Consider the following 17,411-nt stretch of genomic DNA (forward strand, 5'->3'; position numbering starts at 1 on the left):
CCTCCAATATCTTTTATTTTTCTCAATCTCTCTTTTTCTATCACATTATAAAACTTATCATACTTATAATTTTCTTTTTTTTAGTCTCTCTCTAGGTATTGGAAAACATTTTCCATTTAAATATTTATGAACTTAAATATGATTCAATATTTCAAATTGCATGAGAAAAAGTAAATAAAATTGGTGTCATGAGAAGGATACATTTTGATAAGAGTAATGATATAAAAATTTCACATTCAGGAACTTTTACACATAATTGTCTAATAATATAATTATTGTACTTTCTACAGATTTAGAAATTAAATTAGTTTTTTTTTTCTTTTTTTTAAGGACTTAATTATCATAATTTACATATTCGGGATCAAAATAATTATTTATTTTATTATTTTTTCAAAATTGTCTTAAAATCATTGGGATTTATCATCTTTTTCTTTCCATTAAATTACTTTCTACCTAATTAATTGATCTATGCTAGTCATCTTCTCCAATTCTCATAAGAGAGGGAATAAATTTATTAATTAATTTATATTGTAACATTTATTATAAAGCAGTTAAGGATATTTGAATAAAAAATAATAATTACAAGAAACAACTTTAAAGAAATCTTATAAAAAAATACAAATAAATTTGAGGAAAGAGTCTCACACGAACATATATAATAATATTTATCTAATATTTTCTTCTTCTTTTTATCTCTCCATTGCATTAATAATCTTTTAGGACACTCTTTTTTTAATCTTCCTTTGATGTACAAATATTAAGAAATCATCACAATTTCTCATTTTTAAAATTTGTATCATGAGTCCATTTAGAGCTCTAATTATTGAAAATGTTATTACTCTCATGAAGTCATGATCAATTCCTACACCCTTGGCGTCCAAGTAGAACATCGCACGCCAAAAGCATATAATACTCCAACTGTTCCGTGTCGAAGGTAGATATTTATTTGATAATTGAAAGACTTAGGAATAAATTATAAGAACATTACGCCCCTTTTTTAGTCACCTACTAAATTAAACAGTACAAAAAATATACCTGAATCTTATAAGACGTCAAAATATCAATGACATAACGTGTTATTTAAACTTTTTAATTTTTATATTTAATTTAATTTAATAAACTATTTTATTAAAAAAAAGAGTTAAAGTGACTTGAATTAGGTTAAAATCGCGGATTGAAAAAGCGAAAAAAAAATTGAAACAACCTGCACGATCTTCACGTTCTTGATACAGTCAGAATTGCTATCGGAAAAGGTTTTGGTGCTCACGGAGGAAGAGAAAGAGGAGGAGGAAGAAGAAGAGGAAAAACATAGCCAGAGCATCGAAGTAGAGATCATCGGTCACTGATGATTCCTAATCAACAAGTACGAGGAGATGGTGGAGGGCGGTTAGCTGGCGAAGATGCGGAATCGGGAGAAGAAGGTAAAGCCGATTGCTTGTCACGTGATCCCTTGGCGAAGCCTTGGTAGTGGAGTTGGAAGGATGTTTCGACACCAGTATTTGCTTGTGAAGCAGAAGATCAAGAGGCCCGAGTTTTCGGGGTCCGAAGGAGGAGGGGATTGTGATGATGTGAGTGAGTTACTCATTGGTCTAATTTTCTTAGGTATAATAAGGATATGTTTGGGGATGTTGCACTTGTTGTTGGTGGTCATGGTGGGAATGAATTGATGAGGATTGGGGATGGGGATGGTTTTCTTGCGGCAAATTTACCAAGGGGGTCTTATTTTACAAACTATTTACGTATAAGGGTTTGTTTTAAAACTAATGACGGAGGGGGTTGGTTTTTAGGCGGAAAACGCCATTGCCACTGGCGGCAAGGCTCAACCCGCCATTGCCAGTGGCGGCAAAGCAGGAGAGAGGGGTGTATCGCCCCTGCTAGTGGCGACATAGGCCACGTAGGAGTGAGAAGTGGGACTCGCCCATCGCAATGGCGAGATAGGGCTACAGGCTTGCCGCCAGAAGGGCTGGCGGGATTGGCAGTGCAGTGGGTCTCGCCCAGGGTGCTGGCGAGACAGCCATGTCAGTGCAGGACTCGCCCAAGGTGCTGGCGAGACAGCCATGTCACGTGAACTTTTCAGGCTTGCAGGGCTTGTTTCTGCTCTCCATTGTATAGGGATGCAGCATAGGGTTTAGGGATACAGAGAGCTTTTGACCATTGTATACGCTTTTTTCCTATAAAATAAGTTGAACGTAAACTTTGGATTCACATTTCTTTTCTTCTACTACCTTTCTTTTCTCCATTCTTGAGTGTTCTGCGTGCTTGCTGTTGGTGCTTGCTCTTGCTGAGTTTTTTTCTTCCATAGTTCATAATTTCTAATTGGCTGGTAAGTGATTTTCTTAAATAACAGGTTAGCTAGATAAGTGATTTATATATTCTGTTTGTTAATATTTTTAAAATAATAGGTTAGCTAGATAAGTATTGTAAGTTTAGGTTAATTAAGATTAATAGGTATTGTAAGGTTAGGTTAGTTAGTATTATTAATAAATTAATAAGTATGCTGTTATTTGTTATTAATTTTTATGTAGTAACAGATATTTGAAGAGTAGGTTAGGTTAGTTAGTATAAAAATATTATTTAGTTTGTAGTATATATTTTTAGATTTGTAATATATATTTGAAGATTAGTTTGTATAAAAATAAGTATGCTGTTATTAGTTTGTAGTATATATTTGAAGGTTAGTTTGTAGTATATATATGATATTTTAGTAAGCCACAGCCAAACGTTCCGACACACTTAATATTAGCCTTAGAAATATTAGGCACACACTTAATATTAGATAAGGTAGAAATATTATGTATAAATTAATATTAGCATACATATTTATAAATTTTAGGTAGACATAAATTTTTAGTTTTTATAATATTAAGCATGTTACATGTAAATAAATAATTCTAATATTAGAGATGCGTAAATTTGTTTTATTAGTGTTATATTTTTGTGTCTTATATATTTTTGTATGTTATATATAGATAGTATAGTTTTAAATAAATGAATTAATAAGTTAATATTGTTTGAGTTAATAATTTTTAGTTTTTAGATTTTAGTTATATATATATATATATGATCACTGTTAGTTTTAGTTTGTAGGTTAATATTAATTGTTTTAGAAAATTTATGTTATTAAATATATGATAGATTGTACATTATTATAATTTTTGTATATATATTTTTAAATAATTTTTTGCATTTCAATATTTGTTTGTATTATAAATAATTTGTTAGTCCATATTTTATTAAATTATTTTTTTTAATTGTAGAAAAAAAATTATTTATTTAAAGTTTTGTTCACATGTATTTTAATTTATGTATAGAATATATTAAAAATTGGCGAGTTTGATTTTTTTCAAATTTATTGTTAGATATTTAATAATGTTTTTATAAATGTGTGTAGTTTAATTTAATTTATATTATCTACAAATAATGTATTATATTTTTTTTTTGTAGTAGCAATGGCATCTTCATCATCATCTTCATCACATGTTAACATTAAGTCTGGTCCCATCGATGCTGATGTATTATGGATGCAACCTAAACATGTTTCAGAACATGTTTGGAATGGGGAAGAAGATAGGAAATTACATATCAGACGAGCTGTCCCCACGTATCAAGGGGAAGAACAAATTCCTGAGCAAATTTTTCCTTTTCTTCTACAATCTGGTTTCGCCTGGATTATCAAGATGGGGTACTTAAAAATAAATGCCTCATTAATTAGTGCTCTGATTGAAAGATGGAGGCCAGAAACACATACCTTTCACATGAGATGCGGAGAATGTACTATTACTCTCCAAGACGTCTCTGTATTGTTAGGTATAAGTGTGGATGGTTTACCATTAATCGGTCCAACAAATCTTGATTGGGCTGATTTATGTGAGGAATTATTGGGAGTCAGACCACAAGAAGATGAAATTAGAGGTAGTGTGGTTAAATTAAGTTGGCTGGCTCACCATTTTGCCCAAATAAATAATGACGACGACGAAGAACAAGTACGAAGGTTTGCCCGTGCATGGATATTGAGATTCATTGGAGGTGTCTTGTTCGTTGATAAAAGCAGTAACAAAGTTTCGCTAAGATACCTTCAATTTTTACGTGACTTTGAAGAATGTGGCAGATATGCATGGGGAGCTGCCGTACTTGGTTTTCTATACAGAGAGATGTGCAATGCCACCGATTATAAAACTAAATCAATCGGAGGTATGTGCATCTTACTACAAATGTGGGCATGGGAACGATGTCCAACCTTGGCTCCAAAGAGGACTCCTTCCCAAGTAGAAAATACACCACTGGGGCATAGGTTAGTAATTTTTAGCAGCGTCTTTCATTTCAATAGAATAAATGGTTTTAGCATATATTAAATTTTAATCTTTGTAGGTGGCTGCGACGTGGAAACCAACATATCGGCAATGATGATGTGAGAGTTTTTCGTCGCAAGTTAGATATTATGAAACGTCATGAGGTAAGAAGATGTTATTCTATTTGTAAAATAAAAAATTATATGTGTTATTTTACTAAAATGTTCATAACTATGTTGTTATATGCAGTTTGTGTGGGAGCCGTACCCATCAACCGTAATATCACTGTTGCCTCCCGTTTGTTTAGTCGGAAGTCTCGCGTGGTACGCGGTGGTGCCACTAATTTGTTTCCAAGTTATTGAGTGGCACCAACCGGACAGAGTATTGAGACAATTTGGGATGCAACAGCCAATTCCAGAGTCTCCTTCACAACCCTTAAACATTCATGGCATAACATTGAAAGGGAAACATGACGAAAATTGGGGGCAATTGTTCGCCCCAATGATTGATCAGTGGAATAATCGCCATGCATTTAGGGTCGACGCTTATCCCCGACAAGAAGGCCTATTGAGTTTTAACTCGGACTACATGGTCTGGTATAGGCGAAAGACAAAGATGTTTGTTGACCCAGCAAATGCAAAGACGGCTACATTGGTATTTTTAAATTTTTTTCAAATTTTAACTTGAACTTTTATTTAATGATGGCCATTAATTTTCTTACCCTTATAAATGCAGGGTGAAGTTGCGGAGGCATTACAATACATGGTGTCTCCTCAAGGGAGGAATACATGCACATTTGATGATCTCGTGCCTTATGTGGAAAAAATTACAATTTTATCCGAAGAGCAAGAGAGAGTCACTGAGCCAGTGTCACATGGTCCCGCATCAGAGCGTCAATTTCCTGCACAACAGTTTCACATGCTTCAGTCAAGTATTGAAACTCAGGGGATAGACAGAAGAAGGGACATTGTTGAAGCGGAAGAATATTCCCAACAAATGGCGGAGCGTGGCCATGGAATGTATTACACGCCACAAACATTTGCTGAGTATCCGACCCAGATGTATCAATATCCTTTTCAGGGTCATCACACTGATACTTCTGCAAGCCAGCAATCGTTCGGTGGTGTTGCGGAAACACAAGCTCATTTTTCATGGCCCACAATGACCCCTTCACAGCAATATCATGGCCCAATTCCAACACCTAATGCCCCGTTAGGAACACAATGGAATGTACCGGGACCAATACCTAATACGGGTGACTTATTCGGTGTTGATTTGCGGCACGCATTTTCTGCGGAGGCTGACGAAGAAGAAGCGGGGAGGCATCGGGGCAGAAGAAATCCTGATCGCCAAGCACGAAGATGGGATCGACCATGTGGCACATCCTCACGACATCACGGACACCAAAATGAATGATTTGCATGTCTTCGTTTATTAAGCCTTTGTTGTATATTTGTAATTTGACATTCATGGCGTAATGTATGATATTCAGTTTATTAAGGCTTACTTATGGATAATATTTATGTCGCGTATCAAACTATAATAATCAATGAACCGTAAACCAAATAAAACTCAAAAACTAACCCCTAAAATAAAAAAACCTAACCCTAACCCTAAAAAATAAGAACTAACCCTAACCCCTAAAGTAAAAAACTAACCCTAACCCCTAACATGTTCAGAACTAAACCCTAACCCTAAAATAACAAACCTAACCCTAACAGTAAAAAATAAGATCTAACCCTAACCCCTAAAATAAAAATATAACCCTAACCCCTAACATGTTCAAAACTAAACCCTAACCCTAAAATAAAAAACCTAACCCTAACCCTAAACCCTAAAATAAAAAACCTAGCCCTAACCCTAAAAAATAAGATCTAACCCTAACCCCTAAAATAAAAATATAACCCTAACCCCTAACATGTTCAGAACTAAACCCTAACCCTAAAATAAAAAACATAGCCATATATCCCTAACAAATAAGAACTAACCCTAACCCGTGTATAATGGAAATTAATTACTCTATTAATGTATCATTTATAAATATTAACCGATTATTAATGGTTGAAAAACTTAAGATGTGATACTTAATTAAAAGATTAAAATATATTTTTCTTATATATATCCAAAGTTTGTTGTTTGTTCTTGTAAAAAATTTCATTTGTTTTGTTTTTGTATAAAATTATAACATTGCTCCTTTTTTTATCTGAAGTTAGATTTGTTGGACATTTAACCTGAAAATATATTTAAAGGGAAAAACAATTTATAATTCTTAATAAATACCTTAATTTTATGTTTTCTATAATTTATTTATTTTTATTTTTTTCTACAATAAAACAAAAATTTTATTGTGGTCCTATACACTTTTTTTTAGTTCCTTATAAACTAACAAATTTTATTTTTACTTTCTAGTAAAAGAAATTCATTTGTTATTATTTTTTTTTAAAAAAAAATTAATAATAAATGAAAAAATTATCAAAAAATAAACACAAAATTTAATAATTTATTACGAGTTAAAAAATGTCAAAGAAAAAAATATATTATTTGATTAAAGACACAACAAAAAAAATTATTATAAAACAAATAAAAAATTAAATATTCATTGAGATCGAAAATATATTTTAGTAATTTTTCTTTAATGCCAATACATTGTAATGGCGGAAGTATAATAGTATGAACGTTTCGAATTCTCTTCCTCGTACTTCGCGAATCCAGTTTTACCTCCTGTTTTCACATTTCAGTACTCCACTTTATCCTTCTCCTTTTCTCCAGACACTTCCTTTTGCATTTTCATGCACAGATTCCTCATTCAACCCTCTATCCTTCCCTTCCTTCAGCAACTACTCTACAATGGAGTCATCAGAGGACCCCATCATCCAAGTCAAAGATGAACAACTCATGGTTTCACCATTATCCGGTGAAAACCCAGTTCACAGAACTGCTTATTTCATCAAACCTTGCGTGGAAGACTCGGCAACTCTTCCTCATTCCATGTTCTCTTCTGGAAGAACAGCCACTGTCAATTCGGACCACGCGAAGTTGCTTGAAGTAAGATACAAAGGGTGGCATTACCCAAGTGCAGAATGGAATACATGGGTCCAACAAATGCAACACAAGTATGAATGTGTGTGGATGAAAGCTGGGATAGACCAGGCAATCAAAGCTTCAACTTTTCAAATCCGTAGGAATGATGAGTTGATCATTGAGCTTGCACAAAGATGGTGTTCTAAGACCAACACGTTTGTGTTTCCTTGGGGAGAAGCAACGATAACATTGGAGGATATGAAAGTTTGTTGGGGTTACTCTGTTATGGGAGCTCCTATTTCTAGCCCTCTTGTGAGTGGTGAGGAAAGGGAAATAGAACAAAAACTTATAGGAGTTTTTAGGATGTTTTTCAAATCTAAGGCCAGAAGGGCGGATCATACTCCATGGATGAAGCATTTCATGAGTAACGAGAGCCGAGTGGAGCATGAGGCGTTCTTGTCTTTGTGGTTGTCGAGGTTTGTTTTCCCTGGTAGATCATATACAACCATTTTGCAAGAGGGCTTAAACTAGCACTTGCTCCTGCTGTCTTGGCCAGCATCTACAGGGATTTCAGTACTCCACTTTATCCTTCTCCTTTTCTCCAGACACTTCCTTTTGCATTTTCATGCACAGATTCCTCATTCAACCCTCTATCCTTCCCTACCCCCTACCCCCTCAAAAATAAGAACTAACCCCTAAAATAAAAAAAAATAACCATACACCCTAAAATAAAATGACTTAACCCTAACCCCTAAAATAAGAACTAAGCCTAACCCTAAAAAATAAGAACTAAACCCTTACCGTTTAAAAAAATAAATTTTATTTCAACTTCTAAATGTAATTTTATTTCATTAGAAGTACACATTAAAAAAAACAAATTTTATTTCAACTTCTAAATGTAATTTTATTTCATTAGAAGTACACATTAAAAAAACGAAATTTTATTTCAACTTCTAAATGTAATTTTATTTCATTAGAAGTACACATTAAAAAAAACAAATTTTATTTCAACTTCTAAATGTAATTTTATTTCATTAGAAGTACACATTAAAAAAACGAAATTTTATTTCAACTTCTAAATGTAATTTTATTTCATTAGAAGTACACATTAAAAAAAACAAATTTTATTTCAACTTCTAAATGTAATTTTATCTCATTACAAGTACACATTAAAAAAATAAACCCTAAACCCTAAAATAAGAAAACTTAGCCCTAACCCTATAATGTTCGGAAATACACCCTAACCCTAAATAAAAAAAATAAGCCTAACCCCTCCAAAATAAGAACTAACCCTAACCCTTCAAATAAAAAACTTAACCCTAACCCCTAAATCATAAAAAAACTTAGCCCTAACCCCTAAAAAATAAGAACTACACCCTAACCCTTCAAATAAAAAAATTAACCCTAACCACTAAAATAAAAAAATTCCCCCTAAACCCAAAAATAAACAACCTTAGCCCTAACCCCAACAAATAAAAAATAAGGCCTAACCCTACCCCATACAATTATAAAATTAACCCTAACCCTAAAATAAAAAACTTAGCCCTAACCATAAAATAAAAAGAACTTAGCCCTCACCCTTCAAATAAAAAACTAAGACAAAATACTTAGACACTAACGTTTCTAACTAACGATCAACACCAATGTCACTCAACCTCGATTGATCCACTCCATTTATTTCAACTTCTAAATGTAATTTTATTTCATTAGAAGCACACATTCAACAAAAAGTAACTGACGATTTCATTGAAGACCAACAAGTAAATACATTGAACAAAACCTAAAGCAATACAAGTCAGGCATGTAACATACATAAATCAATTAAATGAATTACTCCCACGGTCAGATTGCATTGGACATCGACGCCTATTGTGCCCTTCAGCTCCACATCTACTACATTTTTGTCGGTGGTCAGATGGTTCGACCCAATCCATCTCATTCCTTATCCTTGTTGATTTTGGCCGACCTTTCGCACGAATTGTAGTTGGGTCAGGGATTAGTGTCCATGCCTCATCAGAAGGAGGAATTGCCGCTTCATTCCCAAGAGGCCACCACTGTGCGGAGTATGCTTTTAAGATGTGCTCATTGGTGTAAACAACATCTATATATTGGTAGTAGTTCATGCTCACGTAACCACAAGCTGCAATAATGTGTGAACATGGATAGTGAAGCGCAGAATACCTTCCGCATTGACAGTAATGGCCATTCAAGTTAACTGCCCATTTTTGTCCGCCACGTTGCGTTATAGGATTGAAGGTCTCCTCTACTTCAAACCTTGTCGAGTGGATATCATACACGCGAACGATGTGCGAACAAGCTTGTTCTTGATTTTTCCTAAGTTCTGTAACAAGCTTAGAACAATAAACTTGGCCTTCTCTTAATTGTCTTTGGGCTTGGCGACCACGATCAATAAAGTACTTTCGGCACCTACTATATGTTGACTTCACCAACGCTGTTATTGGAATGCTGCGACAATCTTTCAACACCTTATTCACACATTCTGATAAGTTGGTTGTCATGTGACCATATCGTCGTCCAGATGTATCGTAAGCCATGCTCCATTTTTCCTTTGAGATTCGATCAATCCATCTTGCTATAGCTGGACTCAATTGACGAAATTTTTCTAAGTTTTGATCAAACACATGCTTGCAAGGAGTGTACGCTGCATCAAATTTGTTATCATCAACAGTTGTACGTAGACATGAAACTCAAATTAAATTAATGTATAAAATAAACCTTACCCAATTTCTTGAACATCTCTTTTTGTTTCGCGTTGTTGAATTTGCGATTGAAATTGCTGGCTATGTGTCGGACGCAGTACACATGATAGCCGTGGGGAGGTTGCCAACCAAGTGCTTCATTAGCGACAGCAGACTTTATACTCGCGTGACGATCAGATATTAGACAAATTCCATTCTTATCTGTGACGTGTTCACGCAAGTGGGCCAAAAACCATGACCATGCTGTTAGCGTCTCGCCTTCGACCACGGCGAATGCTAGAGGAAGAACACCACCATTTCCATCTTGCGATGTGGCCATTAATAGGGTCCCACGGTATTTTCCGTATAAATGTGTGCCGTCAACTTGTATGATTGGCTTACAGTACTTAAAAGCCTCCTTGCATTGACCAAATGTCCAAAATACTCTATGAAATTGACGATGTTCGCGACTCACCCTATTGCCAACAATAAAATCGTCATGTAGTATTTGAAAGTAAGAGCCAGGAGAATGATTTTGCATGTGTGTTAGCCATGACGAGAGTTTCGCATACGACTCTTCCCAATCGCCATATTCAATTGCAATCGCCTTTTGTTTGGCCATCCATGCTTTTCTGTATGAAACCTTATAGGAAAATTCACTATTTATCCTTTCTTGAATCAAAGAAATTTTTATTGATGGATCTTCTCTGATCATGCCTGTAATTCAAATAAGTAAATAAAATTACAAATTAAAATAACAAATAACACAAAAGTAGGATACTATGAACATAAAAAACGTACCTACTACGCAAGTCGCAATTAAATTTGAATCAAGCTTCTCATGGTCTTGTGTCATAGTCATATTTAGACATGTGTGCGGTCCACCCCATTGTGTCACTTTCCATGCATCAGTTTTTTTGGATAAAATTGCCCTCATATAAAAAGGGCAAGGAGACTCTTCGGTGTTGTTGGGGCAACAAACGATATATTTGTGTGATTTCGTTTCAACAACCTTAAAACTTTGATGCACCTTCATCACATATTGTTTGAGTGCATTTTTGACTGCATCTTTACTGTCAAAATCCATGCCAACATATAATTCTTGTCCAACATTAAAAGTCGTTGGCATGTCTAGACCACAAATGTCCTCCTCGTCCGGATGACTCCAGTTGATATTATTATAATGGCTAGCATCATTCCAAAATGGATTTTGAATTTCTGGTACACCTAATAATTTATAAAATAAAATCACGTCAACAAACTACTCCTATTTAATTACCATTAAATACAATTCTCATAAAAAGATAGATGTATTCAACTAATTTTGTATTTCACAAACATTTACCTTCGCTTGGGTGAACAATTGAAACTGGTTCAACGATGTCAGTGACTTCATCGTCTGTATGAGATATTCCATCATCACTATCATCTTCATCGAAAGACTCTTCAACGTATGAGTTAGATGCAAGATAATCATCATCATCATCATCATCATCTTCATCAACATGTAAATTGCTTATATTTTTTGGCAGTTCCGACTCATAATGAGATACATTACGTCCACATGACGTAACAGAATTTGCAGCATGAAACATAGAACCACCAGCAACATCCTTTTCTACGTACAACTCTAGAACTGACATTTGTTGTTGTTGTTGAAAACTTTCGATCATAGTTTCAACATCTTCGTCATCACAAATTTGCAACGCAACATATTTTCCTGAAACTAAAAATCTACAACTTATAGTAGAAATAATTTCATTATTTTCTAACTTTACCTTATCTCCAATTTTTTTTTTCAAAGCATTGAAACTAATTCCGCGTTTAATCTGAATGGCCTTTTTACTGCCTTCAAATATTACACCATCATTGTCTTCAAATACTCTTCCGTTGAAATACAACACTGTAATAATTGAATTCATGATATACCTACATCAACAAAATTCAAAATAAATAATCATAACAACAGTCTTTTTAAAATAAATAAGTGTATCTGCTTGCTGCATCTACTAAACTTAAACTTGGGATACAAATTAAAATAAGTAAACATTATTAAAAAATTACTTCAACGTAAAAAACCTAATTACAAATTGGCTTAAACTTCACGTGTTAAAATTTGTTTCTAAATAAAACAATTATTACTTCAATTAACTATTTTGTGAATCATAAAAATAAAAAAATTTATTTGCTTCTTCTAGTAAACTTAAATAAACATTGAGACGTCATTCTAACAAAAAAAAAAACAAAATTACTCATACGTCAAATTAAATAATTCAAAAAAAATTCCTTCAAAAACTTAAAGACTCACATATAATATTTATAACCGGAAGGGTCACAAGTCAAATTTCTTCTAAGCCACAAAAACCATGAACAAAGAGGATTACAAATAATTAGTCATACTAATTTTAAAAAAAAAATTCTAATTAAAAAAAATTCACTTAAACTTTACCTTCAAATTTTAGTCTAACAAATCAAATTATTATTTCAATTAAATATTTGTCAATGATACAAATATAAACTATTTATTTGCTTGCTCTATTAAACTTAAACTACACATTCATACTTTATTCTAAAAAAAATTAATCTAATTAAATAATTTATGAAAAATTCTTCAACTTTACCAAAAATTTCAGACACAAAATAAAAGGATTATAAATGAAAGGATTACACTTAAAAAAATTTTAGACGGAACATAATTAAAATTACAATTTTTTACACGGAACATAATTAAAATTACAAATTTTTTATTAACTTATACTATATTTTATAATTAAAATTACAATTTTTTTGTTGTTAACTTATACTATATTTTATCACAAGTAAAATGAAACTTCGTTTTTAACTCTAAACAAACCAGAAAATAGTTAAGAAATAGCATCTAATTAGTTTTTGTCTTAAATTAAATTATATTTCAAATAATACCAAAACAATTCTATATGTCAAATACGGAAATTAAATTCATTCACAAAAACAGTTAAAAAAAGGCTTACAAATAATTACTGCTAATAATTTCTAAATTAAAAATCTAATTTACAAAATTAATGCAATTTGACCTCCAAATTTTATTACTTCAAAATAAAAAATTTATACATGACAAATAAACAAAACTAAATAAGACTTATTTAAATAAATATAAAATACTTACTATACAATCAGCAAATTTCAAACTTCAAACGAACCTCTTTCTTCCTCTCTTCAGTTTCTTACTCTCTTTCAGTATGAAATTTTGCAAGTATTCAATGTCATTGCAAGTGTTCTATTTAAACAAAATTTACAAGAAGAAAGCTGAAGCTATCTCTTAATTTACACGCCATTAAACTGTATGCATGTGAATATGGTGTAGCATCTCTGAACCCCTAACCTGTGAACATTTACAGCTAGTTATAAGCCCTATTTCAGACCTTATGTTTAGTCTCATCATGAACAAGGAGAGCATGCGCAACCTACAGCTAGCTTTGAACCCTATTTCAGACCTTATGTTTAGTCTCATCATGAACAAGAAGAGCATCTGCAACTTCATACGTTGAGTATCATGCAACTGCTTTATTTAAACAAAATTTACAACAACAAAGCAATGCATGTGCCTCTTAATGAACAGCGCCAATCCCGCCAGAAGGGCTAGCGGCACCAGTCAACAGGGAGCATCTCGCCAATGCTAACGGCGAGATTGCCCTTGCCCTATCTCGCCATCACGGTCAGCGAGTCCCAGCCTCTCTCCACCTATATCGCCACTACCAGTAACGATACCAGCCTCTCTCCACCTTTGCCGCCATTGGCAATGGCGGGTTACACCCAAGAACAGACCCCCTCCGTCATTAGTTTTAAAACAAACCCCAATCCGTAAATAGTTTTTAAAATAAGCCCCCTTACGTAAATTTGCCGTTTTCTTGCTGGTGGTGGGGGGTTGGGCAATGAGGTGATCGGGTTGGGGTTTGAGTATGAGGCCGAGGAAGGGGAGGTGATGGGGTTATTTTTTTATTTAATAAAATAAAATAGTTTATTAAATTAAATTTAAAAAAATTAGGTCTGTTATTCTCCTATGGGATTCCGCATGTGTATGAGTAACCTGTCCAACTAATACAAATTTCTCACAAAATTATTCAAGTTGTCCAACAAGAAGCAAAATTTTGTCCAATATCAAGATATCAGTTATAAAATTCAATTATGTTTCAGGAATATTTACCATAATTAAGCCATAAAATTAAAAACTCATAATCAAGAAAGTGAATAGTATAATTCTTTATCAACCTTTCAATTCTGACCAAATATTATGGACAGGGCGTTTCTATACTCCCTATCAGGGAGGAACCCTTTTACAGTGAACACGAGGATTTGATGAATCGAACCAATCACGTCAAAATATCATAGAATATTCCATTGAGGAATGACATGTCTAGTTCCTAGAAATTCACTTCTAATGGCATCTCTAAGCCCTGGGTCTAAATCAGTTAGAATAGTTTGTGGACATCTTCCTCTCATGAAACGGACAATAGTATGTATTGAGGAAAAATCACCATAAGAGGAATATTTGCAAAATGAACAAGTAAAATCTTATACAGAGGATGCTAGTAGTAGACTTGTAATGCCCATGAGAAGGATTGGGGTGTTTCATCTTGCAATAAAATACAGCCAAAAAAATGGTTCTACCTTAGCTATCAATACCAAACCATACTCCAAAAAGCAATCCATAAGTGACCAATCGATAAGAAGTGTCAAAATAAACCACATCACAAAACATAGCATTTGCATTAACCTAGTTGCTATATGACCAAGCTACATTTTCAACTTTATCATTCGCATCCACAATAAATCATAAACAAACTCATCATCTGCTTCTTTCATGGCTTTGCATGCCCCAAGAAGGTCCAATACATCATTTTCTCTCATCTCATTGAGAAAGAAAACTAATTTAGGATTTTAATTTTGGGCTAGTTGGTTTATTGGGCCAAAAGAAATTCGGGTGAAAGGGATAATAATGGATCCTACCCGACCCGGACCTCATCCTTGGTAAGAAGGTTTTTTTTTTTTTTTTTTTTATCAAAAAGAGGGCCAAAGCCCTTACACCAAGATACACCAAGGGAAGGAAGTCCCTACAAAATCGGAAAACAAAGCAAAAAGGCATCTCTTTGGGGGTTTTCAAACCAATGATCCCCAAAATCTAGCTAATGCCCAAAAGAGACCATCTAATCAGCTACAAAATTATTTATCCTCTCTAAAAGAATGAGAGACTCTTAAAACTCCAATCTCCAGCCATCAGAAGCTAATATATTCCTGATGTTATTAGCATAAGATTGAGACTGCTGGAGCTTCCCTGTAATAAGCCAAATCAAGAGATATAAGGATAGTTGATAATTGTATCATGAAGACACTACAAGCGCCTAGATTCCCATTTGAATCTCTAAACACTCCTCCATGTTGTAGAAGCATTTCTCTTCTCCCCACAACCATACTTGTCTTTAAGAATCCTAACTCAAAACGCCTGCGGGGTATTTATCAGCCCCCAAGCCAACTTCATGATGAAAGCTTTATTCGATTCATGCAAGTTGCGAAATCCCAACCCGCCATTCCTCTTGGGGCCACAAAACTTTTGCCAAGATATTTCCGCCATGCCATTCCACACAATTTTTCTAATCAACATTTCCAAATCATGACAAATATATTTAGGTAATGGCCTGAAGGACAATCTGAGCTAGAGTTATCTACCCGCAAAGCTTGAGGAATTAGCTTTCCAAGACAATAACTTCTTCTGTTATAGATTTGTGGTGGAAGAAGGATTTTAGGGCCACAATGGCATTTTGAGGTGATGAACAATTTAAGTACAATTTTTTATTTTGTCGAAGAAAAAAGCTGTTGTGATGCTCATTAAAATCGATTGGTAGCCACCTATTAACCTAACCTATTTGATGACTAGTGAGAGAGAAAAATTTAGGTGTGATAAATAATATAATGTGATGAGAAGAAAGACACATAAAGAAATGATCAATTAATGTTAATGAGGTGTTTGGACCGATGGAGTGTCCAACAATAATTACTTGTATGTTCATCGCTAATCAAGATTTATATTTCATCTTGATGCATGCTGCTTTTGTCTTAATGATTACAATTGACAGCAACTATTGAGATGAAATGTTGATTTTAATTAAAAAAAATTTCACCTGCGACATTTATGATGTTACTGTATCTAAGTTGTGTCTAAGTTTTGTCTAGTGTTAAATTGTCAGTTTGGGAGTTAAGGCAATGGTTTGATACATAATGCTCATGAATTTTCAATTTAGAACTTCCTCAAAAGGGAGAAAAAAGGCTTGCTCTTTTCGGATAATGTGATAGAATTTGCTCAAGGGTGCAAAATGGATTTCAAATTCCTTTCTGTATAAGTTGATGTACAAGATGCAACTTTCTCAGGTTCTTATTCTTGTGCCTTATTGGTTGTGTTATGTCCTTTCCTTTTGTGCATCTTTTAAAACATTGTCGATACGCTTGGTATTGTTCATATGGGCCCAAAAAGATGGCATAGCATAAAGCTTCATATGCATTGTAAGGTAATTTTACGTGAGATGCCTCTGATTGTAGTAGATTGAAGAGCGTTATTCCATTTTTATGTTTTCTTAGTCAGTTCAAATGAATTTATTGGTCGAATACATAAATTAGGTAGCCAAAGCATTGGTTTCTTTAATGATATATGAATAGAATTGTTTGTGAATTTCTTCTAATAAATTTCAGCACAAGAGTTTGCGGTTATGTAGGGTAAATCTGTTTTTTAGGCGATAACATTGAATACCCATATATTCTATTGGCTAGAAAATGGAAATCCTAGACAATGTAGCTTACAGTTGCAAAAAATGCTGTTACATGGTTAACCACACAACAATATTCAAGAGAGCAGATTATATTGTAGAAAGGAAGGAAATCCTATTGGTTGAAGCCATGCGAACCAAATTTTCATTGGCTGTAAAGTTGGTCATACAGAGCTTCTCAAGGAGCTTGAAGATAACAAAACCAAATGCTACTACATTGTCTAAGAACAGAAAAATAGTTTCTGTATTTCATTGAAAATGTAGAATTTCTAAATGTCTTATATTGTGTTTGTTCCACCGTTCCTACTCTGGGTTGTGGGCATAAGAGCTTCTCAACTTCTCAATTGCTTAATTCAGTTCTTTCTCTATATTGCTGAACTGTATACACTGAAAGTACACAAAGATCAATGGCAAAAATGGTTTCTTAATGAAAGTTAAAACAAAGTTGTTAGGTAAGAGTAAGACAAATAACCTTGAATGAGGAAAAAAAAAACCTTTGTTCTCCTCAAGTTGTACTTTTTCCTCTAGACTCATGTAAGAAAAAAAATTACCCTGCATCCTGCATGTTGACCTTAAATATAATTATATTTAACTAATTTTGTCATAAT

At 33.7% G+C, this 17,411-nt stretch overlaps 2 protein-coding genes across 2 annotated transcripts; both read left to right on the plus strand.

Annotated features, from left to right (window-relative positions):
- The first annotated feature begins 3,445 nt into the window (after positions 1-3,445).
- LOC114387694 (serine/threonine-protein phosphatase 7 long form homolog) lies at positions 3,446-5,867 on the plus strand. The gene is made up of 4 exons (XM_028347900.1): positions 3,446-4,291; positions 4,369-4,453; positions 4,539-4,943; positions 5,025-5,867. The coding sequence occupies exons 1-4, from the start codon at positions 3,450-3,452 to the stop codon at positions 5,703-5,705; spliced, it is 2,013 nt and encodes a 670-aa protein (XP_028203701.1). The 5' UTR covers positions 3,446-3,449; the 3' UTR covers positions 5,706-5,867.
- A 1,269-nt stretch (positions 5,868-7,136) lies between these two features.
- On the plus strand, positions 7,137-7,841 carry LOC114388149. Its single transcript, XM_028348481.1, has one exon. It carries the CDS (start codon positions 7,137-7,139, stop codon positions 7,839-7,841), a length of 705 nt encoding a protein of 234 aa, XP_028204282.1.
- The last annotated feature ends 9,570 nt before the right edge of the window (positions 7,842-17,411 follow it).

This window comes from Glycine soja, chromosome 15 (genome assembly GCF_004193775.1).
Source record: "Glycine soja cultivar W05 chromosome 15, ASM419377v2, whole genome shotgun sequence".
NCBI lineage: Eukaryota > Viridiplantae > Streptophyta > Magnoliopsida > Fabales > Fabaceae > Glycine > Glycine soja.

What these genes read in the sequence shown, in the direction of transcription:
- LOC114387694 (XM_028347900.1), top strand. Translation starts at nt 3,450, where the DNA reads ATGGCATCTTCATCATCATCTTCATCACATGTTAACATTAAGTCTGGT. An exon ending in ATATTATGAAACGTCATGAG is followed by an intron (nt 4,454 to 4,538) that starts GTAAGAAGATGT and finishes TGTTATATGCAG; the next exon opens with TTTGTGTGGGAGCCGTACCC. An exon ending in ATGCAAAGACGGCTACATTG is followed by an intron (nt 4,944 to 5,024) that starts GTATTTTTAAAT and finishes TTATAAATGCAG; the next exon opens with GGTGAAGTTGCGGAGGCATT.
- LOC114388149 (XM_028348481.1), top strand. Translation starts at nt 7,137, where the DNA reads ATGGAGTCATCAGAGGACCCCATCATCCAAGTCAAAGATGAACAACTC.